The 17,654-nt window shown below is 34.9% G+C and overlaps 1 protein-coding gene across 1 annotated transcript in view; it reads left to right on the top strand.

The window, feature by feature from the left end:
- Positions 2-17,654, top strand: part of LOC109834140 (T-complex protein 1 subunit eta-like) — a gene marked incomplete at its 5' end in the record, with an annotated part of 27,239 nt that continues 9,586 nt past the window's right edge. The window contains 9 exons of the mRNA XM_020402065.1: positions 2-169; positions 2,140-2,265; positions 2,372-2,575; positions 10,945-11,114; positions 11,226-11,361; positions 11,427-11,543; positions 11,686-11,805; positions 11,883-11,981; positions 12,061-12,150. Coding sequence (XP_020257654.1) covers positions 2-169; positions 2,140-2,265; positions 2,372-2,575; positions 10,945-11,114; positions 11,226-11,361; positions 11,427-11,543; positions 11,686-11,805; positions 11,883-11,981; positions 12,061-12,150 — 1,230 coding nt within the window. The remainder of the gene's footprint in view (positions 170-2,139; positions 2,266-2,371; positions 2,576-10,944; positions 11,115-11,225; positions 11,362-11,426; positions 11,544-11,685; positions 11,806-11,882; positions 11,982-12,060; positions 12,151-17,654) is intronic.

Consider the following 17,654-nt stretch of genomic DNA (forward strand, 5'->3'; position numbering starts at 1 on the left):
CGGCGCCGTCCGTACGACCCTAGGACCACGAGGAATGGACAAGCTCGTCCATGACGACAAGGGGAGCACCACGATCTCCAACGATGGGGCAACGATCATGAAGCTTCTCGATGTCGTTCATCCTGCTGCTAGGATTCTTGTTGATATCGCCAAGTCGCAAGATTCTGAGGTAGCGGAAGTAGAAGTCTTTGATTTTTTTTTCTTGATCAAATTGTAAATTATCCATAATTTAAAAATCTAATAACTATATTTCTAATCCTCATCAAATAAAAACACCCTGAAAAATTAAAAAAGTACAAACAACAGTCCCAAAAAGTGAAAAACTACAAGGAACCCCTTTAAATCCGAAAATCTTAAATAGCCCCCTAAAAAATCTATAAATTACAAATAAACCCTTGAAAAATATGGAAAAAATACAAAAAATCCAAAATTTAGAAACAACCCCTTAAAAAATATGAAACTGCAAGCAATCCTTTGAAAAATTTGGGAATATAAACAGACTGTTAAAATTCAAAAATTTACAAAAAACCCTCAAAAAATTCCAAGACTTAGAAACAACCCTTGAAAAATTAAAAAATTATAAACAACCCCCTTTGAAGTCTAAAACTTGCAAGCAGCCCCCTTTGAAGTCTAAAACTTGCAAGCAGCCTCCTAAAATTTTTGAAAATTATAGACAGTTCACTGAAAAACTAAAAATTATAAACAAACATTATGGAAATTTTACGCCAAAAGTTATTAAGGGTTTAGTGAGAGTTTCAAAGATACTGGTTTAAATACCACATTTATATATCAAAACAATAATTGTGGTTTAGTCTTAGCCATACATCTAAAAATCTAGCACGTGGCTCTAGTTTTGAATTTTAAAATTTAAAATAAAAACTATCTGCATGCTTACTCATTGTGCTAAATTTTTCTTTATTTTCTTTTTTGTTGATTTTAAAATATATAGGAGAGATATGGATAAGAAGCGATTGGTAATTAAGCGATCTAATTTAAAATTTCAATTTTGAATTAAAAGTCATCCACACTCTTATTTTGTATTTCCTTCATAAAAAAGAAAATTCCAACTCAAGTTATCTAATATTGAATTTCAAATTCAACACTCTCTTTTTTTCACACACGTATGTTCGAAACAGTAGGGGGTTTAAAGTGGAGTGTATAGCAGACAAAAAAGAAGAAGAAGGAGCAACTACCTGGAGAACAAATATTAAATGCAAATCAATTTTGAAGCACGTACATAATAAAAAAGACACCAGAAGAGAACAAAAAAAAAAAAAAATCAAATATACAAAACAATTAAAAGAATCAGATCCACTTGTGCGGGCAGAGACATAACATTTGTTTATATGAATCAAATTTAAGTGCCTGAGTATGTCACTAAAATGTTGTATAAATGTGAACTCTTTCTTATGTGGAGCTTCATTTTGGTTAAATTGTTTAAATCCATGTTTCTGTTTGATATTTCTATTGGTCTCTGGTTGTTTTGGATTTTGCGTTTTGAATCCAGAGTTTACTATTTTTCCTCAAATGTCATGTGTATAAACTATAATGTGGTCTATATGTTGTTGTTTTTGCTTGAGGGATTAAAAAAAACAAACTAAAGGTTTGGGAACTTAATATCCTTGATTTTTTATGTAATCATTATTGTTATTGATAGTGCTACTATATTTTCACTTGTAATGCTTTTCTACTTGAGCATTAAAGGCTAAAGCATTATGTGTCTTGGTTGCATGGTATGGGCTACCATAGTCTGAGCAGACGTTGACATGAATTGTCATTGTCTGGTATCTTTGAAGATACAATGTGAATCAGAGCACATATCTCTTGTAGGAAGGTCACTACATATCTGATCTGTCCTTTGTGTTTGTTGTCTTTGTTCTTTTAACTTAAATTACTTCCCATTTACTAGTTGGAAATGAATACTTCTCAAATTTAATGTGATTTACAATCTGCTAAGGTCATTGCTAAAATATCCGTTGCATACTTTGTCAAAAGCCTGTCTCTCGATTGTACTTGAGAAAGCTTCCACAAACATGCTCCTTTTCTCTGTGCAGTTATCGATTTTAAATCAGCACTTGTAACAAATCCACTTGGATATCTTTGAAATTTTAGTGACAGCTAAATTTTGCAATGTTCCAGGTTGGTGATGGAACCACTACAGTAGTGCTTCTTGCAGGTGAATTCTTGAAAGAGGCAAAACCTTTCATTGAGGACGGAGTCCATCCTCAAAATCTTATTAGAAGTTATCGTGTGGCAGGCAACTTGGTGAGCAATGAACATACTACCCTGTATGCATATCAGGCCATCAGCAAAGTTCTGGGCACTGCAATTGCTTGTTCTATGAACTGATAACAAGATGCATGTATAACAGGCCATCAGCAAAGTTAAAGAACTGACAGTAAGCATAGAAGGGAAGAGCCTTGATGAAAAGAAGTCTTTACTGGCAAAATGTGCTGCTACGACACTATCATCAAAACTAATAGGTGGTGAGAAGGAATTTTTTGCTGCTATGGTTGTGGATGCTGTCCTTGCTATTGGAACAGATGATAGATTAAATTTACTTGGGATTAAAAAGGTTATTCTCATCTTTGCTTAATATTTTTCTCCCGTATGTAGTTTATGTTTGATATTTTCATAATCATTTAATTCTTATTAAGTTGATTTAGTGAATGCTATCAACTGCAAGCGCACTACAGTGACTACACTGAATTTCAGCATCTACTTAAGGTGGTGTTTAATGTGAATATATATTGAATGTTCAAAATGTAAAGCGTGTCACTGTTGGTCTATTAATTAAGTTACTGTTGATGTCTTCCGCACTGGAGATTTGGGCGCAACCTTATCTCTACTATGCTTTCCTGTTTGGAAGTAACATATTTATCCCGTTTCATGTTGTATTAACTCAGCAAGCTTTTCAGTAATGCCTTCTAAAAATCTTTGGCCATGTGCAAATCACATGTTATTTAGAAGTAAACATGAAGTATTTTACATTTTCAATAAAAAAATTCTATTCCAGAAGGATGTATTGGACAAAAAAAAATGTTCGATTGAAAATCAGAAGTGTTCATACATCATTCAATTTGGTGTCCATAACTTTTGAAAATGGAAGTTATGTGAGATACTTGGTATGAGTCATGTGATGAGTCATATTCTTTTAATCAATGTGGTTTAGCTTGTTAACTTTTTGTCATGACAATAAAATCCTTAGGCTTTTTCCAAGAGAGGGGGAGGGAGGAGGGAGACAGAGAGAGAGCGAGAGAGAATGGGAGAAAAGAAAGAGAAGGAAGGGGGTGGGGGTGGAAGACTGGGGAGGAAGTGATGAAGGGAGGTCACAGTGGTTAGATCATGATGTACATCTGAATTAATGTTTATACGTGAGTCCATACATCTAAATAAGGGGGGAGGGATCTTACTTTTTTGCTTGAAGATGATGATGGTGTCGAATCAACTTTGAAAGAGAATTTTCCATTTGAGTGATATAACATGTGATTTGAATAGACAAGGTTGAGTTTCCATTTGAGTGACATAACATGTGATTTGAATAGAAAAGGTCGAGAATTTTCTATACATATTAAATACACGCACTTTGGGGGTGGATGAGTGGGGGGTTGGTTAGGACAAGTTGGGGCCAAATTGGCAAATTGTTCTAATTGAACAATTTTATCCCTTCGGGATATTTTGAGTAGGGTAAAGTGGGGCAAGTTGGTATAATGGGACAAGTTGAGGTTTTGATTTGATGATTCATGTGCGATAATTGATGATGTGACCAACCTTATGAAAATATAATATTTATTTATCAATTAGGTCTAAATTTATTTATCCAATTGGTTTAGTATATAATTTAGTATGTTACTATAATATAATATATTATTTTCCTTTATACTAAAATATAATATGTTATATTATAATTACTAATTAATTGTAACCTATGTTACCCCGACACGGCAAACTAAGTCCCGTACCCCGTGTCCGGTACGTTTTGGGTGCAGATTCGCACCCAAACGGCAGGGACACGACGATTTCACAAGAGTGAGGGAAAAAAAGTTGCGAACTTGAAAAAAAAAAGTTACGAAACTTATAACTCATCAACGGAAGCGACGACGGATTCTAGATCTTAAGGCGTCGGGTCAATTGCAGCGCCTTGACGACGAAATCAGCTCCTCGATGATGAATCAGCGCCTCGACGATGAATCAGCGCCTCGACGACGAGATCAGCGCCTCTGCTCGAAGACAGGTTTGATTTTTAGGGTTTTGTTTTTGTTGTTTCTCCTTTTTCTCCTTTTTCCTCGACGACAAGATCAGCGCCTCTCCTTTTTCTCCTTTTTCCTCGACGACGAAAGTTGGGGCTGTTCTATGCACCCTCTTCCAGCCATCATGCATTTTTTCTTGAGAGAGAACGAATAGGAGATAAAGAGCGGCAGAAGAATTAGGGCTGGGAGAGAACGAATGGGAGAGAACGAAGAGGAGATAAAGGGCGGCGGAAGAATTAGGGCTGGGAGAAGTTGATCTTTTTTTTTCCTTTATATACTATGTGCTAATATTTCCATAAACTCCTCATCAATTCTTTTTTTGCAGCAAGCCCCTTAACAAATACAAATATTTTATTATAGTTACTATTTTCTTTTGTTGCATAAATGTCCTCTTGCAAACTCATCTACAAATTAATATAGTTAATTCAATTGTTAAGATATCTATTTAAATAGTTACTAATTACTATAGTTTCTTATTTATAATCTCCACTTTACATAACAAAAAATATAAAAATATAATAGGTATTTAATTCAATATTGATCTAAATTGAATTATTTTATATATATATATATAGCCGTGTCCCTGTACCCTACTTTTTACAAATTTGTCATGTCCCGTACCCGCACCCGTACCCGTTGTTTTCGCCAAAAGTTGGTTTTGTTATGGAATTCATTATATCTTCGGTCGATTACAACAAATTCAAAAGAAATAGTCTTTTTATAAGACTTCTTTTACACAACAAAATAAAAATTACAACTCTTGAGAAAATAACACAAAAATCGTCTATCGATTCTTGTTTTGTGGGACTTTGCCTGTGCCGGGAGACAGATCGTGAAGGGGGGCTTAATGATTCTTCCTTCGTTTATCGAAGTGAGAATTTGAAACGAAGATCTTATCAAAGTAAGACGATCGTTCTTCTTAAGATCAAATCAAAGCTCGAATCTCAAGGAATCACACCAAGAACTGTTTTGTATGCTCTCCCCGCTCTGAATTGCTTAATCAAATGCTCGATCGGATGCTCTCTAATCAGCCCCCTTGGATGCTCTCTAATCAGTCTCCTTTTGTAACCATTGTCCCACTACCTAAATACCATCCTTTTATGATGTTAGTGGGTCTCCTTTCAGTTTGTAACCATCTCCCCACGTTTATGGTTGATATCAAGTAGTTATGAAGCCAAAAAACCATCAAAAAACGTGTTGTAACCAACTCTATGGCTGAGACAGTGAAGTCTGTCTCGCACTTCTGAGACAGTTTGTACTATCTCGGGTATTTTAGCTCTAACTCCCTCGTCTGATATCGGAATGAGATGATCCAAGATGCGTTGGAAAGCTGACGAAGAGATCTACAACTTTTGTCTTTTGACCTTCTTCAGATTTGGTGCGAGACAGTCATGACTGTCTCGCATTCCGAGACAGTGAAGTCTGTCTCGCACTTCCGAGACAGTTTGTGTTGTCTCGGGTATTTTGGCTCTAACTCCCTCGTACGATCTCAGAATGAGATGATCCAAGATGCGTTGAAAAGCTGACGAAGAGATCTACAACTTTTGTCTTTTGACCTTCTTCAGATTTGGTGCGAGACAGTCATGACTGTCTCGCATTCTGAGACAGTGAAGACTGTCTCGCACTTCGGAGACAGTTTGTGTTGTCTCGGGTATTTTAACTCCCTCGTACGATCTCGGAATGAGATGATCCAAGATGCGTTGGAAAGCTGATGAAGAGATCTGTCTTTTGACCTTCTTCAGATTTGGTGCGAGACAGTCATGACTGTCTCGCATTCCGAGACAGTGAAGTCTGTCTCGCACTTCCGAGATAGTTTGTGTTGTCTCGGGTATTTTGGCTCTAACTCCCTCGTCCGATCTCGGAATGAGATGATCTAAGATACGTTGGAAAGCTGATGAAGAGATCTACAACTTTCCATAGGCAAAACACTCATAGAGTAGATGAGACACACATGGTACTTCACCCTTTTGTGGATAAAGCACAACTCCTGGTTGAGTTGTGCCTTTATCGTTTAGCATGTTTCACAGACTCGTACGCTTCGCTGACTTATTTCGTGTGCTTTTTAGCTTCTCTACAATATCAGATGATCTCCTTTGACTCAGATAATCCTCCTTGACTCGGATAATAACATTTGTCGTCTTTTTTTTATCTCGAGCTATATGCGAGAACCTATAGGCAATTTTTTATGCCTACACCCGTACCTAGGCAACATAGATTGTAACTATGTTTAATGTTATTAATATAATATAATATATTATATTATGATAATATGGTATATTATATAATAATTAATATAATATATGAACTATATATTTATTATGATATTTAAATAATATAATACTTAATTAATTTAATATAAATATAACTATTATAATGTTTTATTTTGTTCAATATAATATAATTCAAAATATTATATTATTATTAAAGTATAATGTTATATTTTATGATAATTACTATAATTTAGATGGGGTAATTGATGACATGGCTCCTTATTAAAGTATAATATTTATAATAACCGTAATATACTATTAATATGTTTAACATTATTAATTAATGTATTATATTATATTATATTAATTATTTATATAATTATATATGATATCATACTTTAATATATAGCAGATTATTACTATTTGTATTGTAGCACTAAAATATTATTTAATATTATAACTACCACAATATTGAAAATATATTTAAGACTATTAATTAATATAATCGAGTGTAATAGAAAATAGTACATTATTATATAAATGGAAGATCCCACCTTTCAAATTCAATGTTAGCCAATTCAAATGGAAGATCCACCGTTTAGAGTCATTTGAATTTGAAAGGACCAAATGCTATAAGTCAATCATTTCTATGCTCATGCATCATCTACACAATAAATGGACAATTGAAAACAACATGTTGCTTAAAGCTATGGTTTTGCTATTTTGGCCATATAAATTCTTAATCTAACCACTTACTCATGATCCAATCTTTAAAAAGCTTCCGTGACAATTTTTGTAGTTCTTTAACAACCCACCTAGACACTTCACCTAGGCTATTGTATCAGTATCTGTGTTCGATATTCCTTGGTTATATCTTGAATATATACATATATTTTCAGATGCATTCTCAGTTATATAACACAAGTTTTAGTTCAAAATACTTATGATACCCTTCTTGAATGTATATCATACACTTCACCTCAAGTTATGCTACTCATTGGACTTGGAATAAGTTCATTTTAGCACGTACCTAGATCATTGCTATGAGTTTAAAGGGTCGTTTGGTTATTTAGTTCAAAAACAAGCAGTTTTTCAATTTATAATCTAATCGATAAAAGAAACATAAAAATGGTATAATAATTTTTTTAGTTCTCATAACATGTGAATTGAAAACAATACTGGTCTCATGCTGATTGTTAATTTTAATATTTATGTATATAGCCATGTCCCTATATCCTAACTTTTATAATTTTGCAGTGTCATGTGTCCGCAACCGCACCTGTATTAGTGTCGCATAGGTCTTTAATATCGTAGGCCATTAAGCAATATCGTAGGCCATTAAGCTAAGCAACTTAATATCTAGGTCTCCATTTGTACTAGCTTGATGCGTAGACCCAAAAAAAGAGTCAATTGAATTCTCAACTAGGTCTCCATTTTATACCAATAGTGTAGGCCATTAAGCTGGGCAACTTGGGTACACCTAGTCATGTGGATGAATTTGAGTTCAGTGAATTCTCAACTAGGTTTTCCTGTCATCCAACTTATTTAGGAAGGATTTGCTTCCAGATTCTTCTAAGGAGCTAAGTCATGCACATAGTTGCACGATTCCTTAGACCCCCCATCAAACTGTTGAACAGTTCATGTGAACTGATTCCCTGCACATTTACGAACCGATTCCTTCTGATACATGAATTGGTTCCCCAAAATTAGCTTACCCCTTACTAAATATAAGGGGGCCAAAGTTGATTTACAAGTCTGTTTTTATGCACATGCACTTGGATTTTTTTATACGTTTCGATAATATTATTATTGAAAGTATTCTTTCAGTAAGTGAAAGTTATCCAAAGTTAATAACTAATTTGTAGATCACTATTTCTTTAACTGATGTTACTAAGAAGATTTTGTCTCGGCCTATTAGTAGCTCTTCAGCTAAGAGAAATTGGAGTAGTTATTCCTACATACATAGTGTGAAAAGAAATGGATTGAATAGTGGAAGGGCGGATAAGTTAGTATTCATCTATTCAAACATCGCCTTTTGTCACGATTTTGTGATGATTACAAAGCTGATCCATATAAAGGATAGGATATGGATCCCAATAATGATAACTTGGAGGACTCTTCAAGTACGTTGGAGGAGCTTAGATGGAATTGTTTGAACTCGGAATTAGCATAAGATGCACTTGATGTTAGNTTTGTAAAATAGAAAAAAATTATTAAGAGGCTGTCCAATATTTAATATTTTAAGTTTTATGTATTCATAAATTTTAAAAATTAAGTATTAAAGTATTATGTATGAAAAAATATTGAAATGCATAATTGGTTTTTTAGTTTCTGATTACCTACTATACGCTTTGAAAAATAATAAGCGTACCCAGAAAAAAAATTACATTGTATCCTATATCGAACTTGCGTATCGAAGCAAGCTACCCCTTGTTGAATCCAAAATTTCAAAGTCTCGAATTGCGTACCCGAATTCGTACGATGACCCACTACGTACAGCGACCATGTATGCATGTACATATACATATTTTGTGTGTGTGTATGTGTGTGTGCGCGCGCGCGTGTGTTAATCAGGTTGTTGATATATTTTACTTGTTTAATATCATAGAACATGTAATAACGAGCCTTTTAGTTTTTTTTAATTGATGGCTTTTCAACCTGGCACTTGGGGTGAATAGAAGAACTTATTGTGATCTTTCAAGTTTATAACGTACATGATGTTGATCATTTCTTTTATTGTTCTTCACTTTCTTGTTCACCAGCACGGAGTCAGGAGTCAATGGCACTGTCAACAGTTGAAATATTCGTAATGGCTTGGCTCCTTCTATTCTAAGTTTTTAGACAATGTGAAACCTTTTTGCAACAGTGAACACCCAAATAAATATGAACACCCAAAGCAGACATGAACTTATCGTTAAAATATATATCATGTAAGATTATACCTCATTTGGAAACTAAAGTAGCTTCGCTTTAATAAACTCTTGAACAAAATAATTTGGTAATAGGGTTGCTGATGTTTAATATTTTGTGATTAGTCACATAATTTGATTGACAATATGTCCTGCTTCAGTCTTCTTCATGTATTTGGATCTTGATCATAATAAGGTTCTATTATTTGATTGTTATATTAAAGCATGGCTCACATGGCTTCTTTTGTCCAGTGAAGCTCCAATGCTAGAGTTATCGAGCTATTATTTTTTATCTTTCTTCTTGTCTGGTGAGTTGATTTGTCATGTTAAGGCTTAAAGTCTTTAAACTTTTGGTAGATTTATCTCTCTGTTCATTTTTGTACATAGCCTGAGTGAATCCTTTGTGTTTTGAATTTTCTATTAGTTTCACAGGATTTTGCATAATTTCATTAATAGTTGATGGAAGGCTGGCAAGGATATTTAGAAAGATAATGAAATGCTTGGAGATAAGGGCCCAAAATGAATGCTGCAAGTAATTACTATTTAATGACTTTAACTGAAATGTCATGTATTTGGAAGGTCAATTAAAGGATAAAGTAAGCAAAACTGTGAAGCATACATATTTTAAAGGAAAGCAGGCTTGCCTCTTGAAAGTGAGAAGTTTCTGCCGTAACAGTATTTACTACATAGGGGGAGAAAAAGGATGACAGAGTCAGGGATATTGTTGCTTGTATTATTCTGAGTTCTTCTAGTATCTATAGTTCAGTGACAATACTTCAGTGAGGTTAAGACTTTAGTTTCTAGGTTTTGAAAATGTTTAACCAAAGCCCTTCTCTCTTTGGTTGAAGTTATATTCGTCTAATATTGATGAACATGCTTGTCATTTTTTTCCGCATTGGTGGACTGTGATTAGTCATACATACTGCGTGTGCTAACTAAATTTAGAACGTGAATGGTATATCTAAATGGATGTTAAAATTTGTATGTCTTAAGGTTTTGTTTGTAATGTGCTTAAGAAACTTCCTTGCTCTCTTATCATTTTTCTGTTGATTCTAGTTTCAGGATGAGTTTTAACTACTCAGTCTTACTTAATTAGTCAATTCTTATAACGGGAATTCGTGAGCTTGGAACATTTGCTATGAATTTGGGAGAGTCAATGTAGAAATCAAATTTTCCTTCTTTCTTAGGTTCAGAATTTCCTGTTTAGGATAATTTCAATGGATGAAGTTCTCTTCATAGTGATTGTTGTCTATTCCATTGCTATGTTATTTTTTAATTGTTCTTATTTATAAAGTATTTTTCTTCTTTTCTGCAATCATATGATATGTGAGATTTTTTAAAAACTCAGATAACAATGATTGTGAAGAATTAGTGCATCACCATTGCTGTTGTATGTTTCATCATTGTGTTATTTTGTTGCTTATTATCTTCCTTATGAAGTCTGTTTTTCTTCTCTTGCAACAATATTATATTATAAGTTAATTTCTTGGTTAATTCAATTCGAAGACATTAACTGTGAAGAGGTGATGCATGATAGAGGTTCTTGTAGTATAAGTTACTGGTTTTTTTGCTCAGGTACCTGGGGGTAATATGAGGGATTCATTTCTTGTTAGTGGTGTTGCCTTCAAAAAGACCTTCTCTTATGCTGGTTTTGAGCAGCAGCCAAAGAAGTTTCTGAATCCTAAGATCCTTCTGTTGAACATTGAATTAGAGTTGAAATCAGAGAAGGAAAATGCTGAGATCAGGTAACAGTATATCTCCTGCAAAAGTGCACTATCTTTTTTTTCTTTAGGATCAGGCATTGTATTCATCCTATGATCATGTTAAAATGTTACATGTTAAAATGTTATTTGCAGATTATCAGATCCTCTGCAATACCAATCAATAGTTGATGCTGAGTGGAATATCATCTATGACAAGCTAGATAAGTGTGTAAAGAGTGGAGCAAAAATTGTCCTCTCACGACTGGCAATTGGTGACCTTGCAACGCAGGTAGGACATTTCAACTTTCTGCATAAGTTAACATGTCCAAAATCATAATGGTTTTTTGTTTTCAGTATTTTGCAGATCGTGATATGTTTTGTGCTGGTCGTGTAGCAGAAGAGGACCTGCAAAGGGTTGCTGCTGCTACAGGTGGGACTGTGCAGACTTCTGTCAACAACATTATCCATGAGGTTTGCTTCTTGCCTCTCATTCATCTCTTTAATGCTGTATAATGAGTTCAAGTAGGATGCTTGGTGAACAAGTTCCTTGGTTTGAGACAATTTAAGTAAAGCCTCTTTAATTAATTTTCCGCTTTATGCTTAACATGTTAAGGTTCTTGGGTCCTGTGATGTGTTTGAGGAAAAGCAAGTAGGGAGTGAGAGGTTTAACATATTTAGTGGCTGTCCTTCTGGTCGGACAGCAACCATAGTTCTCCGTGGTGGGGCAGATCAGGTTTGTCATTATGAAAGATTCTCCTCAGCTGAGGATTACTGTAGTTTATACCTAATAGCCATTTTTGTTTTTTATAGTTCATTGAAGAAGCTGAGAGGAGCCTTCATGATGCTATAATGATAGTCAGAAGAGCTCTAAAGAACTCGACTGTTGTGGCTGGTGGTGGTGCTATTGATGTAGGCAATAGAAAACCTGCTAAGATCTGTTGCAAATGTATTCGTTCGCTTGTGCTCATACTTTTATTTTGTGTGATAGATGGAGATTAGTCGATATTTGCGATTGCATGCTCGAACAATAGCTGGAAAATCGCAACTGTTTATAAATTCATATGCCAAGGCATTTGAGGTAAGAAAGCTGAGCACTTTGTGTTTTAATTGCCTTTTGTCACTTTATGCTTATAGCAGTATTGTTTTGTATTAAAGATTATAAATTAGTTTACAAGTATTTATCTTTTTTCTCTTTACCATAGTGGCATCTGCTGTAAAGGTTAACAACTAAACACCATTGCTAAGAACGCCTTGCAACGCGTACCTGTATTAGATCTTTTCAGCTTCAGTTCATTTTTTTTCCGGTTAAATAACAAAATAGAGGCTTTGAGAGTTCTTTTTAACGTGTATGGCCTCGTGTAAGTTAATCATCAAATTCTTTTTTGTTGAGTTCCATATAACATTCATTTTACATATTAAACTTTTATTGACCTTGGAGGTTTTTAGAGATCCCATTTTGTCAGGATCTTTTTAGGCGTACTTTGTTGAGGTGTATTCACCTGGTTTGCCATTGAACTATGTCTCACGTTCTCATGGTCTCATCTTAAAAGTATTATTAAACTTATAACAAGTTGATTAACTTGCCACTGTAGTTGTTTAAATGTGCTACGGGACTAAGGGTTTCACTAGTACAAAACAGGTCTGTCCAAACGGTTGGAACCGTTTGGGCAAATGCTGTCCCAAACGGTTACAACCGTTTGGCCCAAAAAAATAACCGTTTGGGCTGAAGTCGTTGGGGATGAGTTTTTCCCAACGGTCGCCCAAACGGTTGTAACCGTTTGGAAAAAAATCCCAAACGGTTACAACCGTTTGGACAGAATCCCAAACGGTTGTAACCGTTTGGGATTTAATAAATGTCCAAACGGTTGAAACCGTTTGGACAAAATTCTGTCCAAACGGTTATAACCGTTTGGACAAAGTTTGGCCAAACGGTTTCAACCGTTTGGCCTGTTCAGCGCTCCATCAAATCAACGGCTTTGCTTTGCCGGTGCAGAACTTGAACCCAAATGTTGATGACTTCTCATCACAAACATGTCCATTCAGCTCCTACTTATGATCCACTTAAAAATTGCCATTATGTCTCAGAAATAATACCAAAACTGCAGAAAGTAAAGAAGAAACAAAGTAAAACAACCAAACTAAACTCCAATTTCATTGCGACATTTATAGTTCTGGAACATGAACCGTTGAGAACAAGAAAACATAGTCTAATGTCCAAACATAAACTACTTTTAACTTCAGACAATAAGATAATAACAGTTTATTCACCAACTCAACAGAACCGGGATTTACATCAGTTTGGGGATTGGAATCCGACAATATCTGGATCGAAACAGTAACAAGCGAGCCATTTGTCATCTAGTAGGCCCATCAGGGACTATAGTAACCCCTGAAGGCAAAAATTGTATCCTTTCTTGATCACCACCATGAATGCGCACATTCACAGACCTCTTGCTAATAGGAGCATAGATCAAGTATGAACAGGTATCGTCAAAGCAGCTCTCTTGAATGAACATCTTTTTCTTGTGCTTAGTCTTGTCATTTGCCTATAAACACAATGATTCAGAGAGAGAAAAACTAACTTTTTGAGCCCGAAGTTTTGAAAGAAGAGAGAAATTGAGAGATAGAGTGGAATATTACCTGTTTGAGAATTGAAATGTAATTGCCAGGTTCTGTGCATGTGGGTATCAGAACTACTGGTGGAAGTTTCTCTCTTTCAGACGGGCTATCTCACTGTCAATATAGGCAATTTAAACTTCAGGATACAAGTAAAAAATGAGGGAACATTTATGTTGTAAAGTAAAAGAACATAACCATTTTTATAAAGAACAAAAAGGAAGAAAAATGAATTTTTGTATTTACCATCAAACTCGCTGAAGTATGGAATATTGATGTTCATCGCATTTGCAATGTGATCACATTGTCGACCCAACATAGCCAACCAACGCCTTGGAATATTGATGTTCATCGCATTTGCAATGTGATCACATTGTCGACCCAACATAGCCAACCAACGCCTTGCTCCAAAGTCGATACCAGATTGACAATTGGATTGTACATGACATGAACAAAACTGACTTGTACATTGATTTCAACATGCTCAACCCAAATTACATGTTTTCATGTTCAAAAGTAGCTTAACTTTAGAATACATTCCTGATGTACTTTTGTTTTATTTTACCTTTATTGTTTGCTCTTCTATTTCTTGGATTATACAGCCTGACGGTCTTTTTTGGCATCGGTTGGGTGCTGGATCAGACCGTAACAAGTCCAAGGAAACATCAACAACTACTAAGTTCTCTCCAAAGGCAGTTTCTTGCAGTAGAGCAGAAATGAAATATCACGGATAGGAACGAGGGGAGATGGTAGTTGGTACTCAGCAGATATCTGAAAATTCATGTCAGTTATTGTCATAATTGATTATCTGGACACATCTCACATCTCATTTATCTTCTTAATGATACTATTAAACCCTCACAAATATTAAATGGAATCATACATATGTAATTACCAGCAAGAAACATGCATATGCATAAAAATATTAAATGCCAGTCATCCTCACTCTAGCTTTTAACTTCAAAGACAGGTTTCTTACCCCAAATGAATATATATCACATACCATTGTGGAGGAAATAACTCCATCAAGGACTTTTCGTCGTCAACCTCACAAAAAAAGAGACTTATACTGAAAATGACCTACCATGATGAAAATTATCCAATTTCAATTGTGATTGTGCAAGTCACAATATACTACTAGCCCATGCCTTGGACGCTTGGAAGGAGCGGTATTTAACTTTCAAGGGATTATCTCACCCCCACTAAGAAAATGATGAGAGGTGTTCTAGTTATAGTTAGAATGTCATGATGTATAAGTCATTAAGAAAAATGAGAGTGAAATTAAAAAGATAAATTAGCTCATCAATTAGTATCATGAATTATCCCTTCAAAGAATCTATTCTAATGGCCAAAACATCCAGAATTCAAAGAATATTCTCCCATTAACCTCTCATATTGGTCAAAAACCAAGATTTTCAAACACGGACCGAATTCAAAATATCTTTCTGTACATCATGTCCTAATAGCTAGCAATCAAAATTAGTAAAAAATTACTGCTAATATCAACTATGACAACCATCAACTATATTTTGCTGAGAATTAATCAGGAAACTAAAACAGAGGGCTAGGGTTAGATGACTGCCTGCGCGAGAGTTCGAGAACTCGAGCCTCTTAGCCTGCAAATCATCAGAGCATCCCAGCACCGCCAGAATCCCACACATGTTCCGTGACCAAAATTCTCTGAACAAAGAGAGGAACAAAAATCTCAAGAATTAATAATCCTCAGAAACAGAGAAAGACTTAACAGCTGCGAGTGTTAGAATGCAACGGTTGCAATTCATGCAATTTGTTGTAAATAGGGAAATTTGGGTTAGATGGTCAAATAAATTAGGTTAAGGGTTTTGTATAATACTAATTTAACAAGGAGAATGGGGTGACCTGAGGATGAGGCGGTGGAGGAGGATGCAGTGGAATCGATGGAGGCGGTACAGGAGGGGGCGGAGGAGCGAGATCCCGACGGAGACGAGGGAGGTGGAGGGGGTACAGTGGCCCACAGCGAAGATGATCAGGGAGCCCCCGACGAAGATGAGGCGGAGGTGTGTTGGCAGGCGGCCGCAGTCGGACTTCGACGGGTAGATTCGAGGGTTGGGAAGATTTTTGGGAGGTGCGGCGGTTTAGGGAAATCTTTGTGTGTGTGTGTGTGTACGTGTGTGTGGGGGTGGGGGGGCGAAGATGAGGGAGGTGGAGGCGGATTTGAGTGGGTGCGATGAAATTTTGGAGATGAAATTTTTGGCGCTGGGTGAAAATTTAGGGCGGGGTATAAAAACCTAAAATAACTTTCAAACGGTTAAAACCGTTTGGCTAAGATATTCCAAACGGGTTAAACCGTTTGGGACTTCCGTTTGGGATTTTTTAATAGCCCAAACGGTTTTAACCGTTTGGGTTCATTATCTCAAACAGTTTGAACCGTTTGGGCTATTTTGACTTGTCCAAACGGTTCCAATAACCGTTTGGACAGTCCTGTTTTCTACTAGTGTTTATCTTATGTCCTTAAGAAATTACAAATTCTTATTTGCTTAAGAAATTATGAAAATACCCATACCCCCCAAAGATACAGATTATACAGAACATTTTCTCACATTTTTTAACAATAATAGCATATTAGATCGAAAAAAGTTGACTATCTAGTACAAAAACAAATATACATTTTAAAATTTATTTATATATTACCATTATAATATGAGTTGGTGTTTTAAAATGTATATTTATTTTTGTACCAGATAGTCAACTTTTTCGATCTAATATGCTATTATTGTTAAAAAATGTGAGAAAATGTTCTATATATTTTGTATATTTGGGGGTATTTTTTTAACAATAATAGCATATTAGATTGAAAAAAGTTGACTATCTGGTACAAAAATAAATATGCATTTTAAAACACCAACTCATATTATATAGAACATTTTCTCACATTTTTTAACAATAATAGCATATTAGATCGAAAAAAGTTGACTATCTGGTACAAAAATAAATATAAATTTTAAAACACCAACTCATATTATAATGATAATATATATAATAAATTTTAAAATGTATATTTATTTTTGTACCAGATAGTCAACTTTTTTTGATCTAATATGCTATTATTGTTAAAAAATGTGAGAAAATGTTCTGTATAATCTGTATATTAGGGGGTATGGGTATTTTTTGTTTCACTAATTAACAATGATAGTGTTTGAAAAGTTTTCTGCCTATGCTTTGCGGTGCTAAAAAAACTAAGCAATGTTATTTGATGCATGTGTGTATGTATGTATATGTATATGTCTATGTGTGCGCGCGTGCGCTCCCAAAGAATGTTTTTCTATTTTTCTGGGTATCTCAACATGCTAGTTTGTTTTACTTGCATGTGAAGCTTTTGATACATGGATTCACCCGAATTAAACATGTATAGAATGCAAAGGGTTCATATGCCTGTGGAAGGATAAGGGATAGCTGTTTCACTGCATAAAAATCAATGAACCTACCTTGATTTCATTTTTTATTCTTATTTTTGAATTTTCATCATATTAGACCCCCAAATCATCTTTAATTGTGTATTAGATCCTCAAATGTTGATATGTCTAAATTAAACCCCCAGTCTCTTAAGTTATCTTAAAAAACACCATTGATTAGCTTTAATTGTAGTTACTCAATTTTTACTGTTACTGTTAGTATAAATTTTTCTTGGGATCGTTATGCCCTTGGTGAAGGAGAGAGGTTTAGGAAAATTTAATGAAAAAGTGAGGGATGGGAGAGAGATTGGGTACAACGAAGAGAGATGGGTTGAGTCTAACTAATAAGGACATTAGTGTAATTTAACCAAGATAGTTAAGAGTTGAACATTCTGTGGTAAAAAAAATTTGGTTCGACTCTTGGGAGTTGATTTTGCAATATTAAGATTTGGGGTCAAATATACAATTAAAGAAGATTTGGAGGCCTAATATGACAAGAACCCTTTTTTTAGTGTGTGTTTTTTTTGTGTACGCC

This window comes from Asparagus officinalis, chromosome 1 (assembly GCF_001876935.1).
Source record: "Asparagus officinalis chromosome 1, Aspof.V1, whole genome shotgun sequence".
NCBI lineage: Eukaryota > Viridiplantae > Streptophyta > Magnoliopsida > Asparagales > Asparagaceae > Asparagus > Asparagus officinalis.